At 56.7% G+C, this 17930-nt stretch overlaps 2 protein-coding genes across 2 annotated transcripts; one reads left to right on the forward strand and one right to left on the reverse strand.

The window, feature by feature from the left end:
- Window positions 1-360: 360 nt before the first annotated feature.
- Window positions 361-14660, reverse strand: RRP12 (ribosomal RNA processing 12 homolog). The gene is made up of 34 exons (XM_066191084.1): window positions 14492-14660; window positions 13381-13616; window positions 13196-13279; window positions 12925-13001; window positions 12630-12735; window positions 12339-12455; window positions 12086-12224; window positions 11646-11773; window positions 11261-11359; window positions 11084-11175; window positions 10895-11006; window positions 10635-10732; window positions 10395-10509; window positions 9979-10121; window positions 9671-9792; window positions 9469-9533; window positions 9197-9359; window positions 8955-9109; window positions 8506-8573; window positions 8225-8318; window positions 7867-8025; window positions 7662-7742; window positions 7476-7581; window positions 7225-7332; window positions 6967-7124; window positions 6526-6617; window positions 6275-6433; window positions 5933-6105; window positions 5693-5809; window positions 5332-5381; window positions 4973-5051; window positions 3917-3984; window positions 3454-3536; window positions 361-3274 (listed from the first exon to the last, which is right to left on the reverse strand). Exons 1-34 carry the CDS (start codon window positions 14628-14630, stop codon window positions 3172-3174), a joined length of 3888 nt encoding a protein of 1295 aa, XP_066047181.1. The 5' UTR covers window positions 14631-14660; the 3' UTR covers window positions 361-3171.
- A 404-nt stretch (window positions 14661-15064) lies between these two features.
- Window positions 15065-17673, forward strand: PGAM1 (phosphoglycerate mutase 1). The gene is made up of 4 exons (XM_066191085.1): window positions 15065-15267; window positions 15633-15907; window positions 16410-16590; window positions 16686-17673. The coding sequence occupies exons 1-4, from the start codon at window positions 15126-15128 to the stop codon at window positions 16853-16855; spliced, it is 768 nt and encodes a 255-aa protein (XP_066047182.1). The 5' UTR covers window positions 15065-15125; the 3' UTR covers window positions 16856-17673.
- The last annotated feature ends 257 nt before the right edge of the window (window positions 17674-17930 follow it).

Raw genomic sequence — 17930 nt, forward strand, 5'->3', positions numbered from 1 at the left:
TGCGGCCGGCACCGCCCCACCGCTATTGGCCGGTTCGAACGGGCAACGGCCGATCCGCGCGCACGAGGGGGCGGTGCGGGGGAACGGCCAGCCGTGCGGCGCGCGGCGTGCTGGGAGTTGTAGGCCGGCGGCGCTGCCCCCCGCGGTGCTGCGCACCCCGACGCCCCGAACCTCGGCAGCAGAGCGGGTGCCGCACCAACTCCATTGCAAGGAAACTCCCACTGTGCCCGCTGGACCCCGAGCCTGCAGGGGCCGCACCAAGTGCTCCAAGAAGCATGAGTTATACCATAAACTGCAATTCCCATCTCGGCTTAAATGTTTTTTATCACTGCTCTTCATCAAAGACAAATAGAGAACACAGACACTGGAAGAGCAGGTTTATTCCTTTTTTTCTTTTTTCCCTTTGTGGGTGAAAGCACCTGCCGTGCTCGCAGCCAGGGTTGCTGTGGCCCTGCACACCAGCTGCACCCACAGTGCTCAGGTAGCAATTACAGAAAGACAACTCAGAAACAATTGAAACTCTAGATTGGAGTGTTGAGGGGACTAAGAATTAATGTAATATTTTTTAATTGACTAGATTTCAGCTGGAGTGGTCCCTTGGCATTTTAAAACTCCACACTTAATTATCCTGCTGCCAATCATTTCAGCTTAAACACCAAGGCTCTTCTTATACTGCTGTCCCCAGGAGGGTTTTCCCATCCCTGCAGCACCTGTGAGGAATTCCAACTCTGAACAGGGGAACCCTGAAAGGTGCTGCAGTGTGCTTGGAGGATGGGGTGGTCCATCTGGATGTTGGGTGGGCACAGCCCCATGGGGGCACATCTGTGCCCGATTTTAAGCTTTAAAAATCAGGGTGGGCATTTGCAACTGTCCCAGCCACCACTGGGGGCAACCTGTTAGTCCTGCCAGCCTCTCCTCAAGCTGGTATCTGCAAGAGTTAAGAACCCTTTGTGACAATGTCATGGACAAATGTAGCTCAATACTGGTACTGTGGGAAAAAGTTGCATGGTTTAAGAGCCTCCTGGGTGAAGAAATAGCTTTCAAGCTACCTCCCAGCTTGAGCAGCAAAAGCCAAGCATGTCTCCAGGTCCCCAACCTGTGCCTCTCCACGGGTAACTGCAAAATTGTTGTGGCAGAGAGCTGCAGGAGGCACAATCCACACCATTCCTCACCCTGCCCCACGTCAGAGATGTGCTCAGGCCCCTGAGGGCCCCCAAGACACAGCTCTGCTCCCTGCCAGGGGCAGCTGCTGGGGCGGAGCAGGCTTGACTTGCAGCCAGCCTTCTCAGGCAGGATGACACCTCCTTGCAGAGGGTTTCCATTGCATTACATGATTAATTAGCTCATTAACAAGATGTTGTTGTAGTAGAATCTGTCCTCTGGACTCCGGCTCAGGCGAACACCATCCTCTGTTCTAACAAAACTCTTCTGTTCCATGCAGGCATGCACTAATTTAAGCAACAACATGCAAATGAAGAACAATAAAGTAAGCTGGAGTTCCCAAATAAATTAGTTACAGCCTTCTCCAGGCCCTGTCTCCAAGGAGAGAAGGGAAAGCAGGAAGACAGCTCTGCTGGGCCTCAAGCCACAGGTTACAGGTGTTGGTGTCTCAGAAGGTGACTGCTGCCTGTCTACCCCTGTCCTGCTCCCAGGGGAGGCAGGGCATCAGGCCCAGGCTGCAGGCAGTAGAGAAGATGGGTGTATCTCCTGGTCATGAGGTGCTGCTGGAGAAGCCTGTCCCATAAGCCAGGCTGTGAGTTCCCTTCTGGCAGGACAAGCAGCAGCACCTCAACATGGTCCTGGGGCTCAGGGGTCCCACTGAGAGCCCTGGGTGGGAAAGCACAAAGGGAACAGCATTCCTGACAAGGCAGGACCAGTATCAGTACAAGGTAAAAGAGTTCCTCCTCCATCCCAGGCTTTTAGAAGGATCTTGGGAAAAAAAAAAAAGAAAAAAAAAAAAAAAAGAAAAAAAAGAAAAAAAGAAAAAAAAAAGCAGCATAAGAAAGCCACAAAACTGGATTTGCAGCCTCCAGAAAGAAGCCTGCAGTAAGAGGCTGAACAAGCACAATCCCTTTAGCTTATTAGAGAACTGAGAAGCGTTGCAATTCCAGCATGTAAGCTGCCACAATAGGAAATTACAAAGGGCTGAAGGCTTGTTAATACGGAAGAGGAAGGGAAAGCCAGCTACATTCACCAACGTGTGTCCTTTGGAGTGTGAGCAATGGGACCTGTATCCACTACCCTCAGCCCCGCTCTCTTCAGCAGGCTTTGGCCAAACACCATCTTTTGCACTCAGCATGGGAGTAGCTGGGCAAAACCTGATGCTCAGGCCAGTGTGACAGGGCTGAGCAGTTAAAAGGGTTCAGGATTACTTATGCTGCTCAGGTCTGGCTGGCAGGAAGTGGCCAGAGCAAAGAGCTTCTCTCAGCTCTCAAAGATAAGAGAAATGGCAAGGCACAGAGGTTTGCTGTAGCAGTTTTCCAGCCAGTTTGAAGAAATTTGCAGCCAACTGTTCCTGTCCGCCATCAGGCATGGCTGATATGGGAGAAGTGTCCAGTGACCAAATGGCAGATACTTTCCACATGGCACAGATTCCCTGGCCATGGTTTTGGGGACATGAGCCTGCCAAGGAGTTTGTTAAAGAAAGCTGGTTGTAAGGACTTCATCCTCTCTGGCTTTGTTCTATGGCCAGCTCCACGCCTCAGCCCTACTGCACATGTGCCCCACTGCTCTGGGCCACAGTGCTGCTTCTGGCAGCCTCCAGGCAAGCCCAGTGTGGGATAGAGCTCTGGCTCCAGGTCCAGGCTGATGCTGGTGAGCCCTGCACGATGCAGCCCTGCAGTGGCAGAAGGACCCGCTGCACATGGACAGGAGGCACAGCACAGTTATGCAAGATCTGAAGGGAAGGAGAGGAGGAATCTGGGCTGGGTAAGAACAGAGGGTATTTATCAATATAGAGAATTCTTTACATATTACTTGCTCTCACACACTTACACCCATGCCTGTCCAGCATCTTTCTCCAGGCACAGAAGGGCCATCAGTCCATAATACATCAAAGTGCCTTTCCAGGGCATCTCAAACAAACGGAGGTCACCTTCGAGAGAACCCCCAGCTGTTCACTAACATGATGCTGTGTCCTTGGGAAGGGGCAGGTCAAGCACCCGAGTGTCCTCAGGAGCGCTGGGACTTGAGACGGTTCCTGCGGCCGGCCTTGGCCCCGCGCTGGGCTCCCTTCATCAGGCCTTTGAACTGGCCCTGCATTTTCGCCCGCTTCCTGGAGGGAGCAAGGAGCACAAAGTGGTTTGCTGCAGGCACTGGGCACTCCTAATGCATGGGGATGCTGCTCCAGACTCCACAAGGAGTGGCACAGCAGATGACAGGGAGCTCCCAAAGCCTAACAAAAAGCAGGATCGAACCCATTCCCACCCTTGTGCCCTTCCTGGTTAGACTCACCTTCTGTTGAGTTTAGCTCTGTTCAGGGGGATGTAGGCATAGGGGTCGAGTTGGCCCTTCTTCTTCACATCACCTTTACCTTTCTGTGGGAGACAGCAACATGGGAGAAGATGCAGCATCAGGGAAGACGCGTATATCCCATTCCAGTGCAACCCTGCCACCCGGCTATCCCAAAGACTGTGCTGCAGTGGGGTGCAAGCTGAGTACACTGCCCTGGGAGCTGATTTCCCGCCAACATGATGCTACAGACACCTGCTTCGAGTGGTGAGCAGGCAAGGATAGGACAGGAACTTTGAAATGGGCTGGCAGTGTTGAGATAGAGTGTTTGGCAGCTCCTCTTGGAGCAGAGATCCCCTCCAACCTTGGTGCTACTGGACCAGACTCCCAACACAAATGGTGCTTCTTGCCCTAGCAAATCCAAGCATCCCTGCACACAAACCCTGCAATCCCATGGGACCCTCACCTTGGATCTATACTCTGCACCGAAGGCTGGCTCCTTTTTCAGCGGCCGATGGATCCCAGAGCCTCCAGCTGGAAGAGAATGTATGTTGGAAGGGGGTCTTAGGCCTCCCCTTGCTCAGTTCTAGGCTGTGGAAGCTGTTTCTGTCTCCAGCTCTTGGTGTCAGGACAGCAGAGGGGTGGCCAATTCCCACAAGTAAAATCTCTAGAGACATGTGTAGAGAACTGTCTGAAATTAATGAAGGCAAGTGCACCTGGGGAGGAATAACCCCAGGCACCAGTTCAGACTGGGGGCCAACCTGCTGGAAATCAGCTCTGCAGAGAAGGACCTGGGGATCCTGGTGGAAAAAAAAAGTTGTTCATGAGCCAGCAGTGCCCTCGTGGCCAAGAAGGTTTAAGAGCCTGGATTAGGAAGAGCATTGCCAGCAAGTCAAGGAAAGGGATCCTGCCCCTCTAACTCAGCCCTAGTGAGGATGCACCTAGAATGTTGTGTCCAGTTCTGGGCTCCTCAGTACAAGAGACCCATGGACCTCATGGAACTGGTCCAGCAAATGATCAAGAGACTGGAGCATCTCTCTTATGAGGAAAGACTGAGAAAGCTGGGCCTGTTCAGCCCTGAAAAGAGGCAGCTAAAAGGAGACCTCATCAATGTCTGTAAGTATCTGAAGGGAGGGTGTCAAGAGGATGGTACCAGGCTCTGCTCAGTGCTATTGGGCAACAGGACAAGAGGTAATGGCAGACACTGATGCACAGAAAGTTCCACCTGAACATGAGAAGAACTTTGGTGTGTGTGTGACTGTGCACTGGAACAGACTGCCTAGAGAGGCATTCTGGAGCCTCCCACAGTGGAGATATTCAGGAACCATCTGCATGCCATCATGTGCCATGTGCTCTGGGATGACACTGAGCAGGGAGGTTGGACCAGATGACACATGGATCCCTTCCAATCTTACCCAGTGTGTGTGATCCTTGATCTTTGCTACAGCTTCACTGTAGCAGCACAGCAAGCTGGGTACACGGTTCTGGGGAGCCCCAGACTGGGCACAGGCAGAGAACTTACCTCTATACTGAGAACAGGTTCCGGCCTCAGCTTCCTCATCGTCCGGCTCCTCTCTGAACCGACGCTTCTGACTTTTCTTCTGCAGAAAAAGGCAGCAGGAACCCTGCAGCTGGCTTGTCCTTACAGTTCTGCCCTCCCATTGACCCCCAACCTCCTGCTTCCTCCCATGGGCGCACAAAGACTTTCCAGACAGCACATCCCTATCCCAGACAACTTCCTGCACGCCTCCAAGCAGCTGGCCATTGCCTGGTGTCCCCACTGCCCTCTTGGGCAGAGCTGCAGCTGCCATGGCTCAGGCAGTGGTTTGGCAAGGACAAGTTCCCCCAGAATCTCCTCAGGACCACGAGCCCCATACTCACACTGCGGAGTCCCACATCTTGCAGCACATCTGCCATCTCCTCATCCGCTCCTATGGTACAGGTTAAGAAGGTCAGTGTGTGATGAGGGCGTAGGAGGGAGAGATCTGGTACTGTGCTAGCCCCTGGAAGGGGTTGCAGCAGCAGGGTGCCTCTGCTACACCAGCACCCTCCTGATAAAGTAGGTGATTGCTTCCCCTAGGCAGCTGCCCAGGAGAGAACCACTGGGTGTGACACAAGGCCATACCAACTCCTGCCACTTCCATCCACATCCTCCCAAGATCCCACAGGCAGATGGCAGGATGAAAACCACTCAAGAGACCCAGAGCAAGTCTAGAGTGGCCCCTGTCAGCCCAGGTAGTACCTTTGGCTTCATCATCATCCAGCTCCTCTTCCTCTTCATGGATGATCAGGCGTCCGTCCTCAGACATCTGGAAATCGTGGCTCACTCCTCTGGACCGCTTGGGGCCTGGCTTGGTGGCTGCTCACAGAGAAATGGGTCAGGGCCTGGAGAAGGATCCAATTCTGGGGGCAGCTGTACCCCCAGAGCCCCTGTGCATTGCAGCCATCCCACCCTAGCCCCAACTGAAGCTCCACTCCTTACCCAGCACCCTCTGGGACACATTGGGGTCCAGGAAGTTGAGGGGCTCATCGTCTTCCCCTTCCTTGAGCCATGCCTGGCCTTTCTGCCGTGCTTGCCTCCTCCACTCCTTGCTCCGATGCCGCTCCTCCTCTTCCTCCTCCTCATCTTCTGAGTCAGCCAAGATCTCCTCCATACTGGTCAAAAGGTGGAAAGGATGATGGAAAATGGAGTAAGCCCAGGGGTGCAGCCTGCCCCACAGCCCTAGAGATGTTTCCAGCAACATTCTAGAAGCACCAGCTGAGCAGATCCAGTGCCAAGCCCCCTGTGGGAGCTGCTCCTTCTTCACTCCAAGCCCGTCTTCACCTGTCTCCTCTGGGCTGTGGTGGTGGTGCCTCCTCCTCATCCACATCTGCAGCTGCCTTCTTCAGGGCACGCTGCTTGCGGCTCCGGGATTCTGCCTTGCGGATGTTCACCAGCACCTTATGGTACTCAACTGGCAGCAGCCCCTTCACCAGCTCAAAGCTGAGGAAACACACAGAGAGCAGTCAGCACCCACCTTCTCCTGCACTGCTTCCCAGAGAGCTCCCTCACCACCCTAGGAGACCTTGGCTTACCCAAACTTGCGGATGAACTTGATGAAGAGGTTTCGCAGATTCATACGGAAGTGGCGTCTCATGTCATCTGAAAGGTTCCCCACAGCCTCCAGCTGTCAGGACAGAGACCCTCAAGACCAAAGCACTTCGGCCTTGGGGACCCAACCTCCCAACCTTTATCTGCATGGCCACCTTGTTCACCCCACTGCCATTTCTCCATGCTTGCCCCAGGTAAGGCTGTGGGGAAGTCTCCATGCTTGGCAGTGCTGGTTCATGGGGCTTTTCTGGCACATCTATGCCAGGATTCAGGAGAGAGGCCTCCTCACTGCCATCTCAGCCACTGAGATCAAGGTTGTTTCCTTAGCTCCCAGGCAGAGTGCAGCTGAAGATGCTCCTGGCTGTCCAAGGCAGACATAGCTCTGCCCCACCACCCTCTTTGAGGCAACCCATGCATGATCTCACCATTGTCTGGACATGCTTGGCCAGGAGCTTGGTGTCCACCAGCAGCAGTGTGACCTTCAGGAATCCCAGGGCTGCCTTGACCACATCCCGCGTGCGGGAGGCCAGCAACAGGCAGATGTTCTCCAGGAGCTGCTCCACCACACTGAACTCCAGGTGATCTGCAACCACGGTGGGACTCAGTCACAGATGGCTTCCTCCTAGCACCCCCCTTCGCCAAAGGGCTCTGCCTCATCCCCCAGCCCTCCTGCTCCTGCTCACCTTTGAACTCGAAGAACAGGCGGGTCAGTGCCAGCACAGTGCAGCTGATCATGGTGACTGAGCCCGTGAGCCCCACGTAGATCAGGAGCAGGAACCGCTGCATAGCCTCTGCAAGAGGGGGATAACTCAGGCCCTGACACACTCTGTGTCCAGCAGCATCCCTGGACCATTACAGCAGAATGCTCAGCATGGGTCTGACCTCCCTGGGGCCAGAGTGGCCGTGAAGCTTAGCAAGTAAAACAGAAGCTCACCTTCAGGAGTGGGTCCAAAGCGGATGAAAGCATGTCCCATCTCCACAAGCAGCATGAAGGCATTCTTGCGGGCCCCCACTGACACCTCCTTGGTGCATAGGATGACCTGGAAGAACAGAGGCATGTCACCACTGCTGCCACTACCACAGCCAGAACCAGCCAGTTCCTCCCAGGGACGGTGCTCACCTCTGGGACCAGGGCAGTGACAAAAGGCTCGTGTTCTGCAGATAGCTGCTTCACAATGTGGAACAGGCATTTAAGCCGGGGCTGGGGAAAGAAAGAAAAGAGCACTGGTACACCCAGGGACACATACCTGGTCACCCCTGCCACCCATCCCATCCATTCCCTTCCAGCAATGGCTGATCACCACCACCACAGCCCTTGTTCTCACCCTCTTGGCCGGGGATGCTGCACTCTTGAGCGAGTCCAGCAGTGCTGCCTGCAGGTCCTGGAGGTGGGAACGGACAAAGGCCTGGCAGGGAGCATGGGGAGCGGCACACACCTCCTCCAGCACACGGTATGCCTTCTTCTGCATGCTGCGCTCTTTGCTCTGCAGGGACAGCCAACACCTCCCAGTGTCAAGGCAGCCCCTCACTATGGTGTCTAAAGGGACACCAGCACCCCACAGCACCCAGCAAAGACCTATCCCCTATGGCAGCTGCTCAGTCCCTAGAGTGAGGGTCCAAGCTGGCAGCAAGAAGGTGCCCAACTGCAGCCCCCGCACCTCTCAGGGCTGGAGACCAACTCACCTGGAGGGAAGGCTGGATGGTACGGTACAGGGAGTCCAGGGACTGCTCATCAGCATAGGGTGCCATTGCCACTATCAGGTCCAGGATGGAGAGTCTGCAGCAGAGAACACAACAGCTGCAGTTGTTAACTGTGGCATTACATCCCAATCAAGCTGGGGCACCAGCTGTGAGTCACATCAAGTCGAGAATGGTGGCAAAGCCCACATGGGACAATGCCCTAGTGCTGCTCACCAGGAGCATGGCAGGAGTTTTACCCCTTAGCACCAGCTCCCAGGTGTTACCTGGTGAACTCGGAACTCTCAGGACTGGTCAGCTTTGCACTGGCTTTCTCCAGGAATCCGCACACCATCTGCAGGGCAGACACAGAGAGCAGGATCAGAACTGATGGGAGCGAGTCCTTTTACAAGTTTGCAATCCACCTGGCAAACAACTTGCCACAAGACTTTGTGGAGACCAGAAGCACCAGTGAGTCCAAAAAGACCTGGACAAATTCACAAAGAGCTTGTTTGTGCATGATGGACCTGATGTGACTGCAAGACTAGGAAAACCCAGACTGTGGGCCGGAAAGGTCTCCCTGCACATGAGGGCAGGAAGGACTGCTTTCTGATCAGAGCCTTTCTTCCTGTCCTCTTCAATCAGGCTCGCACCAAAGCCCCATCAGACTGGGTCTGGCTGGGAGATGCTGGCCTGAGCCAGGACAGCTTGCCCCAGTGCCCAACAAGCCCCTCACCTGAGGATCTGTGATGGTAAGGTAAGCACGGACAGTGTCCAGCACAGAGCGGCGCTGAGCACTCGTGCCCCCATCCTCCTCAGGTTGGCTGTACACATTGAACAGGATGGGCAGGAAATTTTTGGCAAAGCGACCCACTTCTGCCCGCTCTGCATCTAGGGAAAGGGTGACAGAGGGCTACAGATCAGCATTTCCCCTCCCACAGGTGACAGGAACCCACAAGGATCTGTTTTCCCCCCAACCTGTCTCGCAGCCTTTGTGGATGAGGGTGCGCAAGGCCTGGCACACAGTGGGGCGGAGATCTGGGCGCTCGCTGATGGCCATGCCCAGGGTGCGGGCCAGCCCCTTGAAGGCCCCCAGCACATCTGTGGGATGGGTGCAGAAGCCAGGCAGCAGAGTCCAGACCTGGAAGGCAAAGGAAAAGGTGGGAGGCTCCAGCCTTTGCCCAAGTCGCTGGTCCCCAGCCTGGTACCAGGGGTACACTGTGGCAGGGCTCCCAGGCACTGCGTGTTACCTGCCACTGCAGTGTGTCATAGATCTTGGCCTCCACACTCTTCCCAGCCTGGGTAAACTCCACGGCTGCAGAAGAGAAAGAGAAGATAAGTGGAGCTGAAGACATTGCAAAGCCTTGCTCCGCCCCAGGACAGAGAAGGGAGGTGCCTTCCCTGGGAGAACACCCTGGACTGCTGAGACCCCTAACATGCTGCCCTCCTCACCTCTGCTTTTCAGGGTGGCCGCCAAAGGCAAAAAGTAACTGGTGAAGAAGCCAAGCCGCGCACCCTGCACGTTGTCCCGCAGCACCGGCAGGAGCCAGCTGCGGGGGAAATCCAGAGTCTCCCTGGGGAGGAAAGGCACAGGTCAGGAGGGTGTGGGGCACTGCCAGCATCAGCCCCGGGGCACAGAGCACTTTCACCCAGCCCCAAATCTGGGCACAGGTAGGCTTAGCAGCCACACCTGCAGCACTGCATGGGGACTGAACGGGTACACAACAGCTGCAAAGCTGCTACCCCATGTCTCTACTCACTCCTTGCCATTAATCTCCAGGGGCACAGCTTCCAGTAACACCTCAGGACCCATGGTGCTCACAGCAGCCCCCACTGCCTGGTCCACTTCAACAGTGTAGGGAAAGTGTGGGGAGAGACGCAGGTCACACAAGGACTGGAGACACTGTGGGGACAGGGCAGGACAGTTGCAGAGGAGCCACGTGCGTAGGTCTGGCACATATCACTCTGCCTGCCCAAGGATGCCAGCTGCCCTGCACGTCCCTGTGCTGAGTGTCCTAGAGCTGTGCACTCTGTGGCCACCCATGGACAACAGAGCACAGCAAAACAAACAGCATGGCCCTGCTCCACAGCTGGAGCAGGCAACACAGCCCAGACAGCAGTGCAGCCACCTCACCAGCCTCTGTAGATGAATCTGTGCCTTCCCAGCCTGGCTCACCTTCCTCATGATGGCATGGCACTGCTTCCCACATGTCTCGAAAAACATCTCCAACACTCGCAGAACTTCACCCCATGCCGCATGGAAACGGTATGTCAGTCCTTCCTCCACTGATCTGGGGAGAAGAAAGAAGATGGTCACACTGGCAGTATTTAGGGTGCCCACCAGGCCTGCCAGACCCCACTGAGGACTGGGCAGAGGCTGATCAGAGCCAGCCCCTCCTACATCGCTGCTCCTCACCTGAACATCTTGCACAGGTAGGCAGCAGGAGCTGGGGCAGATGCTGACACAGTGCCCAAGTCCTCCATATGGGGAGCAATGCACTCACTCAGGAGGGTCTGCAAGGGCAAACAAGAAACATGAGACAGCTGTTGGACCACAGAAGTCCCAGCTTCACAGGTACAGAGGGGTATACCACTCCCTGGCAAGCCCAAAGTTCCATGGCAGAGCCCCGCACAAGGTCCAGGGCATCCAGGCAGGGAGGGGTCGGGGTGCAGTACCTCCAGGGTCTGTGCTGCTGCTGACACCACCTGGGAGTGTGGGGAGAGGAAGCAGTTCATGGCAGCAGAGAAGAGCCGGGGCAGGTGAGCCCAGCACAGGTCCTTCTGCAGCCTGGAGAGGAAAGAAAGGCCAGATTAGAGACCAAGCAGCCACCTCTTCCCTTGCCCAGCTGTGGCCCCCATCTGTACCTGCCCAGGTTGACGTGTGCCCTCTCCATGGTGGACAGCCAGGTCAGCAGTGGCTGCAGGTCGCTTGTGCTGGGCACATATTCATAGAGAGCCTGCAGAAACAGAAGGTTGGGTAGGTGGGTAGGTGCTGTGCAACTACCAGCTCTGTCCCTTCCAACACTGGTACCCCACACTCACAGTGATGATCTGGGCATTGAGCTCAGCTGGCAGGCAGGCCATACTGGCCTGGGCACTGAAGAGGCTGTGGAAAGCTTGCATGGCACACGCTGTCACCAGCTGCAAAGGACACGGTATCAGGAGAAGGTGCTCTGCTTTGAACCTACTGGCCCCTACCCCAAAGAAGGTTCTGCCCTGGAAAACCCTGCACTGCTGCAACTATGCCCCATCTGCATTGCCACCCTCTCCCACAGCAGTCAAGCCAGCAAGCTGTCCTAGGCTCTTCTCCATTTTCATCCCGCATTTCCAGGCTCCCAGTTGACAGCTGAGAGAATCTGATCCCTTTCAGAGTGTAGCCCATGGGGAAAGGGTCTGCCCTTGTCATCCCTGGAGTGGGAACACTCACCACGTGGCTGAGGGTCATGACTCGGAGCAAGGTCTCACAGCAGGTCTTCACCACAGCTGCAGGGAAGCAGGGCAGCACATCCCGCAGCAGGGCAAGGACATGCAGGGTGGTGGTGGCCTCCTTGGCACCTACAGGAGCAGAGCAACCTCTGGGCCTGTGGCACACCACAGCAAAGCCCTGCCCAAGGCAAAGCCCCTATGACAGCAGTGGGGCTGACCCAGAACCAAGATGAACACTCCCCTGACTTCTGGGAACAGGAAAGCAATGGAAATGGAACGGCTGAGGAGGCTTCAAAATACCACAGGTGCCCCAAAGATATCTCATACCCACCCCAGCAATCCGGTGTACTGCAACCTTCCCTCTTCCCTCCAAGTCCTTATTCTCCCACAGTGACAGTCCCCCACACTCAGCTAAAGACCCCATGCTCCAGTGCCCCACACCTCCAGCTTTTTCGATCTCCTGCACACAGAACTTGGCAGTGGAGGGTGCTGCAGGGTGATGCTCAGGCGCCGCATCCCCAAACATGAACTCGCTGCCCCTCAAGACAGAGCATACGCCATATTGTGCTGCTTTCCGCACCTGGGGGAAGAAGAACCCAGGTGAGTAGAAACTACAGACACAGGGAGTACAGCCATCCCCAGAAACAAACCACAAAAGCAGCATCATTTCCTGCCAGAAGCACTAGGCTCTCACCTTGGGCTTGGTATGAACACAAAAGCTCAGCAAGCCATGATAGACCTGGAGGGTGACGGGGTAGCTCCAGGCTGCCAAGTCTTGCTTCCGTAGCAGTGTGGCCAGGCAAGAGAGGACCTATGACAAGGAAGCAGCAGGAGCATTAGCCTCACCCCACAGAGACATCTCCCTTTCACTACAAGGGCCTCAGGCAAAGCACCTAGCACCACCCTACAGCAGCAGCCTTGACCCCAGGATACAGCAGACCCCAGGCAGAGATGAAATGGCTGGCTGCCTCTTTTGGCTACTCACCCACCGCAGGGCAGAGGTGGAGCTGCTGCAGGCCTGTGACGACACAATATTCACAAAGGCTTTTGAGGCATCTGAGAACTTTTTAATAAGAACAGGGCTCGGGACCCTGCCAAGAAAAGGGGACATTTCAGTGGGGTGAGGAGCAGACAGCTGGTGGCAGTCACAAAGCAGACTGTGGCGCCAGCTCACCACAGCTGGGTCTCTTCCCCAGCCTGGGGAGGGAGGGAGGATGGCACCAATCCCTTTTCCTTGATGGGGTCTGGTAGCTCTCCCTGCTTCTCTGCCAGCCACTCACCGCTTTAGGACAAGGTTAAGCAGGTAGGCGACAGCAGACAGCGACTCAGGGGATTCCACTGCCTCCAGCGTGGTCATCTGGGAACAGAAGGCGGGTAAGCTATGGGACGTAGGAATTCACACCAGGCCAGCCCTTCCCCAATCCTTCGGAGGGGGAAAAGAAACCAGGAGCAGCCCAACAGCATCTTTGCTGAACAAAAACGCTCGGGCTACAAGCACAGCACCTTTCTCTATTCCTTCTTAAGAGCCTCTTCCACACAACCAGCACTCACCAGTGCAGCAAAGTATTCTGTCTCGCTCTCCTTGCCCCCCCGGGAGCGGATCACCTCTGTCACAGCCGCCAGCACTGCACAGATCTGTGAGCAGCCAGCAAAGCAGGTCAGAATCTCTAAGCCTCACAGCCAGTGGGCCATCCCCACCAGGCACCTCCCCTCCCCAGCCCTGCTCCTGTCCGTACTTCTTTGTGAGCCGCAGAGTTGGATTCCCAGAAGCGCTGCACCTTGCTGAAGGTCACGTTAGTGCAGTCGCTCAGCCCGCTCAGGAAGGTGCCAGAGGACTTCTCTGTGACAGCTTCTTCAGCATTGTCCTCCTCCATACGGGACTGAGCACTGTCACCCGCCCGCTCCAGACGCAGGGACCCTGACTGCAGCTCATTGTGCAGCTTCACTGCATCCACCGTCAAGTTACTTTTCTCTGCGGGGATGAGACATGTGTCAGAACTGAGAAGTCACATTGCTCCACCATTCACCCTGAAATCCCCCAAGCTCCCCTTCCCTCCCAGCCAGACTGGCTTGGCTGGAGCTCATATCCAGCATGTGGAATATAGGTGCTGTGTCGCCCCAATGAGCAAAAGCACATGAATAACTGTAAAGAGCTTCTCATCCCTATGCAAAGAAACCAGAGCACAGTTCAATCATTTCTGATGGAAAAGAGCATCATGTCCACACAAATGCGTGCCAGTGTCCCAAAGCTTTAACACTGAGGTGCTTCTTGTACTCTGCCCTATTTATCTCCTTCCATCTGAAGCCCTAGCAACCAGAGAGCCAGGACAGATGCTGCGTGTCCCTCTGAGTCCCAGACATTAGCCTGCAGCCAGCATCTGGAGGAGAAAGATCTCCTTGGCCAGGAACAGCCAGTGCTCTCGCAGTGTCTGGCACATTTTCGTTTACCTTCCCCATCATGTCGCCAGTTGAATGTTAGTTTGTCACGTTCCTCACCGCACCAGACACCACAGCAACGCTTAGACGTATGGATATGGGCTTTGGGGAGCCTCGCAGAGCGACGAGCACTCCAGCACGCGGTGCCCCATTGCGCTGCTGAGGCCCGGTGTCACGATGAGGTTAACTCGTTACTCCGTGGCCTCAGTAGTCCTCCCCAGTTTGCTGCCTCCGCCTACCCTGGAATTGTCAGCAGCTCCGGTCTCCCTCCAGCCCCAATCCCAGTTACTGGAGGACCCCAAGGTTCGCCCCGCAGCCCTCCACGCCCCTGCACCCCTCCGGGAAGCGCTGGGCACAGCTCAGGAGTCGGCCGCCCTGGCCCACTACCGCCCCGCCCGCCCCTGCCCTTACCCGCCGGCCGGCTACAGAAGCGGCTGCGGGCAGCCAAACGATGCTGGCGGGTCTCTGGGTTGGAGTCGCTGCTGTGGCCCTTCCGCCAGCGCTTCAGCTTGGCCGCGGCCCCCGACCGGAGCCTCCCGCTCCGCGCCATGCTGGACCCGGCTCCACGTGCGGCCGCGCCCAGCGCCTCCTTTCCGCTTCCGGCGCCGGCCGCCATCTTGAGTGAGGGCAGCTGTCAGGGAAGACCGCATCCCGGCCGAGAAGCGGTGTCGGGGACGTTCAGCGGGGTCGTGCCCAATCGGGGCTGAGATGGGAGACACGAAGGGCCCAGGGACAGCCACCAGCAAGAGTCCTCCAGACATCCCCGTGCCCAAGCCGCGGCCCTGTGAAACTGTTCAGACCCTGCCCGTAGCCAGGGGCGAGGAGTCACGCGTTACGTGTCCCTGCGTGTCGTGACGTCACGGTGAAGGTCGCACCGCCCTTCGCGGCCGCGCCATGTGGTACGTGCGCCTCCGCCTGGCGCGCGTTCAGCGCATGCGCTTCCCCCCCCACCGGCGGCGCGCGGGGCGGGGCGGGGCCGAGCGGGGGCGTTAGTTGCGCGCGGCAGCGGCGTGAAGAGCAGCGCGCGCCGGTCCCTCAGCCCGCCATGGCCGCCGCGTACCGGCTCGTCCTCGTCCGCCATGGCGAGAGCGCCTGGAACCTCGAGAACCGCTTCAGCGGATGGTACGACGCCGACCTCAGCCCCGCCGGGCAGCAGGAGGCGCGACGCGGTGGCGAGGCCCTCCGAGGTACCGGTGGACGAGGGAGGGGGTGCCGGCCAACAGGCGGGTCGCGGGGGGCGAGGGGGAAGGGATGCGGCCTAGTGCGGCCATGTCGAGCCTAATGGGTGCTGGTTTGGGGCTCTCCGAAGCCAGGCGAGGGCCTCCAGTGCCAAGTCGGGGGTTCAGTGCTTGCTGGGAGAGTCGTAGTTAGCGCGGTATGTTGGTTCTCCGGTACCGGTAGCGTCCTGGCCGGCGCCTTTTTTTGTAAGGACGAGAACGCGGCCGGTACCGGTGCGATGAGGCCGCCGCCCTTGCCCTTTCACCGGTTGCATAAGGCCCGGCACTCACCTTCCTGTACTTCCCCCGCCTCCCCCTTTCCCCGTATTTTCTAGATGCCGGCTATGAGTTCGACATCTGCTTCACCTCGGTACAAAAACGGGCAATCCGTACTCTCTGGACCGTCTTGGATGCCATTGATCAGATGTGGTTACCCGTTATCCGGACCTGGCGCCTAAATGAGAGGCATTATGGGGCTCTCACGGGTTTGAACAAGGCTGAGACAGCAGCGAAGCACGGTGAGGCGCAGGTCAAGATCTGGAGGCGCTCCTATGACATCCCTCCGCCTCCCATGCAGTCTGACCACCCCTTCTACAGCACTATTGCAAAGGTAAGACTCACTGCTCTTTGACTGCCTTGCTAAGAGTCTCTTAAAAGTCATCTGCAGTATGGCCTGGCTTCCTCTATAAGGTCTCCTGTGCCTCTGTTGTGTTATCTGGGGCTGTTTTGCATGGTGCCGGTAGACTTTACGCTGAGTTTATCCTGCTTCCTCCCTGTAGAGTTAAACCCCTGGGCATTGCACAGACAGATCCAAAGCAGAGGGCACAATATCTCTGTTAATCATTAGTGCCATGACCCATTCATGGATGTTTGATTTGGTTTCTTTGCTTGGATGGACAATGTATGACTTCTCCCAGGAGGGCTCACGGCCCTGACTGTGGCTCATTGCAGCCCAAACCTCAAAGGTGCTTCCTTGCTTCCAAGGCTGGCTTTGCTTACACATAGTGGGTCCTCAGATAGAGAAGTTGGGGCAGAGAAAAAATCTTGCCACTATCTTCCCACACTGGATGGGGGGGCAGTGGGCTGCTGTGTGAGCGTGGTTATTCTCCCAGGATCGTCGCTATGCCGACCTGACAGAGGACCAGCTGCCGACATGTGAGAGCTTGAAGGACACCATTGCCCGGGCTCTGCCTTTCTGGAATGAGGAAATCGTCCCACAGATCAAAGAGGGGAAACGAGTCCTTATTGCTGCTCACGGCAATAGCCTGCGTGGAATTGTGAAGCACCTGGAAGGTAGGTCACTCCTGCAGGGGCATCCCAGGGACCCCCTCCTTTCCCAGCTGGCACTGTGGGAAGGTTCAAGAGTGACGGCATTGCTGTGTTTGCAGGCATGTCAGAAGAGGCCATCATGGAGCTGAACCTGCCCACTGGCATCCCCATTGTCTATGAGCTGGACAAGAACCTGAAACCTGTCAAGCCCATGCAGTTCCTGGGGGATGAAGAGACTGTGCGCAAGGCCATGGAGGCTGTTGCTGCTCAGGGCAAGGCCAAGAAGTGAGGGCAGGCAGCAGACCAGCACATAGTAGAGCCCCCTGCCATCCCCCACCCCTCTGTTCACACCCCCACAGTTGTAGGAACTTGGAGCTGTGGAGCTGGAGCCGCTCCTCATGGTTAGGCCCATTCCCTCAGACTAGGCTCCCCTCTGCAGATAGCCTGGGGGCCCCAGGGCGAGGGCTGGACACAGGTGTGGTGTGTAAGGAAGCCCTGGCTCTGCCAGGCAGCGACCACACGTGTCCATACTGTGATCCTGACCCTCAGACCCTGTCTGCAGAGGGACAGGCCAAGCAATCCCTTACCGTGCCAGGCTCCTCCTTTGCTTTGTGTCCCTGGCAGCTCTCGTCACCTGTTTACTGTAGTTTTGTCACTTGATTTAGTCCTCTTGGGAGCAGTGAGGCAAGTACAGGGCAGGTAGCAACCAAGGTGGGTACCCCAGTCCCCTTATGCGTGCGTGGCAGAGTGACTAGGTTGCCACTGGAAGGTTGTGTTTTGGTGCATGTGATACAGCACCCCAGGGTGATACTCACGACTCTGGGCCCAGCTCTGCCAGCCTCTGCTTCAACCACCTTCAGACAAGGGTGAGGGAGGAAGCCTGGTCTGGAGGTCTATGTCTGCCACATGCTTCCCCCAGCTGATGCCCATCCTCATGCTGCTGGTAAAGCAGGTGCAGTTGTGTCCCATCCCTCACACGTGTACGTGGCCTGTCACTGTGGCCTCCCCCTGCCAGTGTCGTGAGCCTGGGCTTGCACAGGGTCAGTGTAACTGTCCAACCATAGCAGCTGTCTTGTTCCAGTTCAATAAAGGAGTAATGCGCAATAAGGAGGTGTCCATGTGTCTCTGGGCCATGTGGGGCTCCATGCTGCTAGCACGTGTGTGAGGCATGCTTGCCCACTGCTGAGCACAGACGTGAGGGTGGAGAAGCTGTGCCAGGCTCAAGGAGCAAAGCTCAGCCCTGCAATCCCTGCCCAAGAGGGTGACACCCTGCCATGCTGAGGTTTTTGGGCTCTGCGTGTACCACACCCTCACCCAAAGGGCAAGGCATGCACGTGTGGCCCGAGGAGATGAGATACGGCCCC

This window comes from Chamaea fasciata, unplaced genomic scaffold (assembly GCF_029207755.1).
Source record: "Chamaea fasciata isolate MVZ Bird 193981 ecotype frontalis unplaced genomic scaffold, bChaFas1.0.hap1 SCAF_9, whole genome shotgun sequence".
Lineage (NCBI taxonomy): Eukaryota > Metazoa > Chordata > Aves > Passeriformes > Sylviidae > Chamaea > Chamaea fasciata.

What these genes read in the sequence shown, in the direction of transcription:
- RRP12 (XM_066191084.1), bottom strand. Translation starts at nt 14,630, where the DNA reads ATGGCGCGGAGCGGGAGGCTCCGGTCGGGGGCCGCGGCCAAGCTGAAG. An exon ending in GCCATGCCATCATGAGGAAG is followed by an intron (nt 10,122 to 10,394) that starts GTGAGCCAGGCT and finishes CTGTCCCCACAG; the next exon opens with TGTCTCCAGTCCTTGTGTGA. An exon ending in AGAGCTAAACTCAACAGAAG is followed by an intron (nt 3,275 to 3,453) that starts GTGAGTCTAACC and finishes TGCTCCCTCCAG; the next exon opens with GAAGCGGGCGAAAATGCAGG.
- PGAM1 (XM_066191085.1), top strand. Translation starts at nt 15,126, where the DNA reads ATGGCCGCCGCGTACCGGCTCGTCCTCGTCCGCCATGGCGAGAGCGCC. An exon ending in CGGTGGCGAGGCCCTCCGAG is followed by an intron (nt 15,268 to 15,632) that starts GTACCGGTGGAC and finishes CGTATTTTCTAG; the next exon opens with ATGCCGGCTATGAGTTCGAC. An exon ending in AATTGTGAAGCACCTGGAAG is followed by an intron (nt 16,591 to 16,685) that starts GTAGGTCACTCC and finishes CTGTGTTTGCAG; the next exon opens with GCATGTCAGAAGAGGCCATC.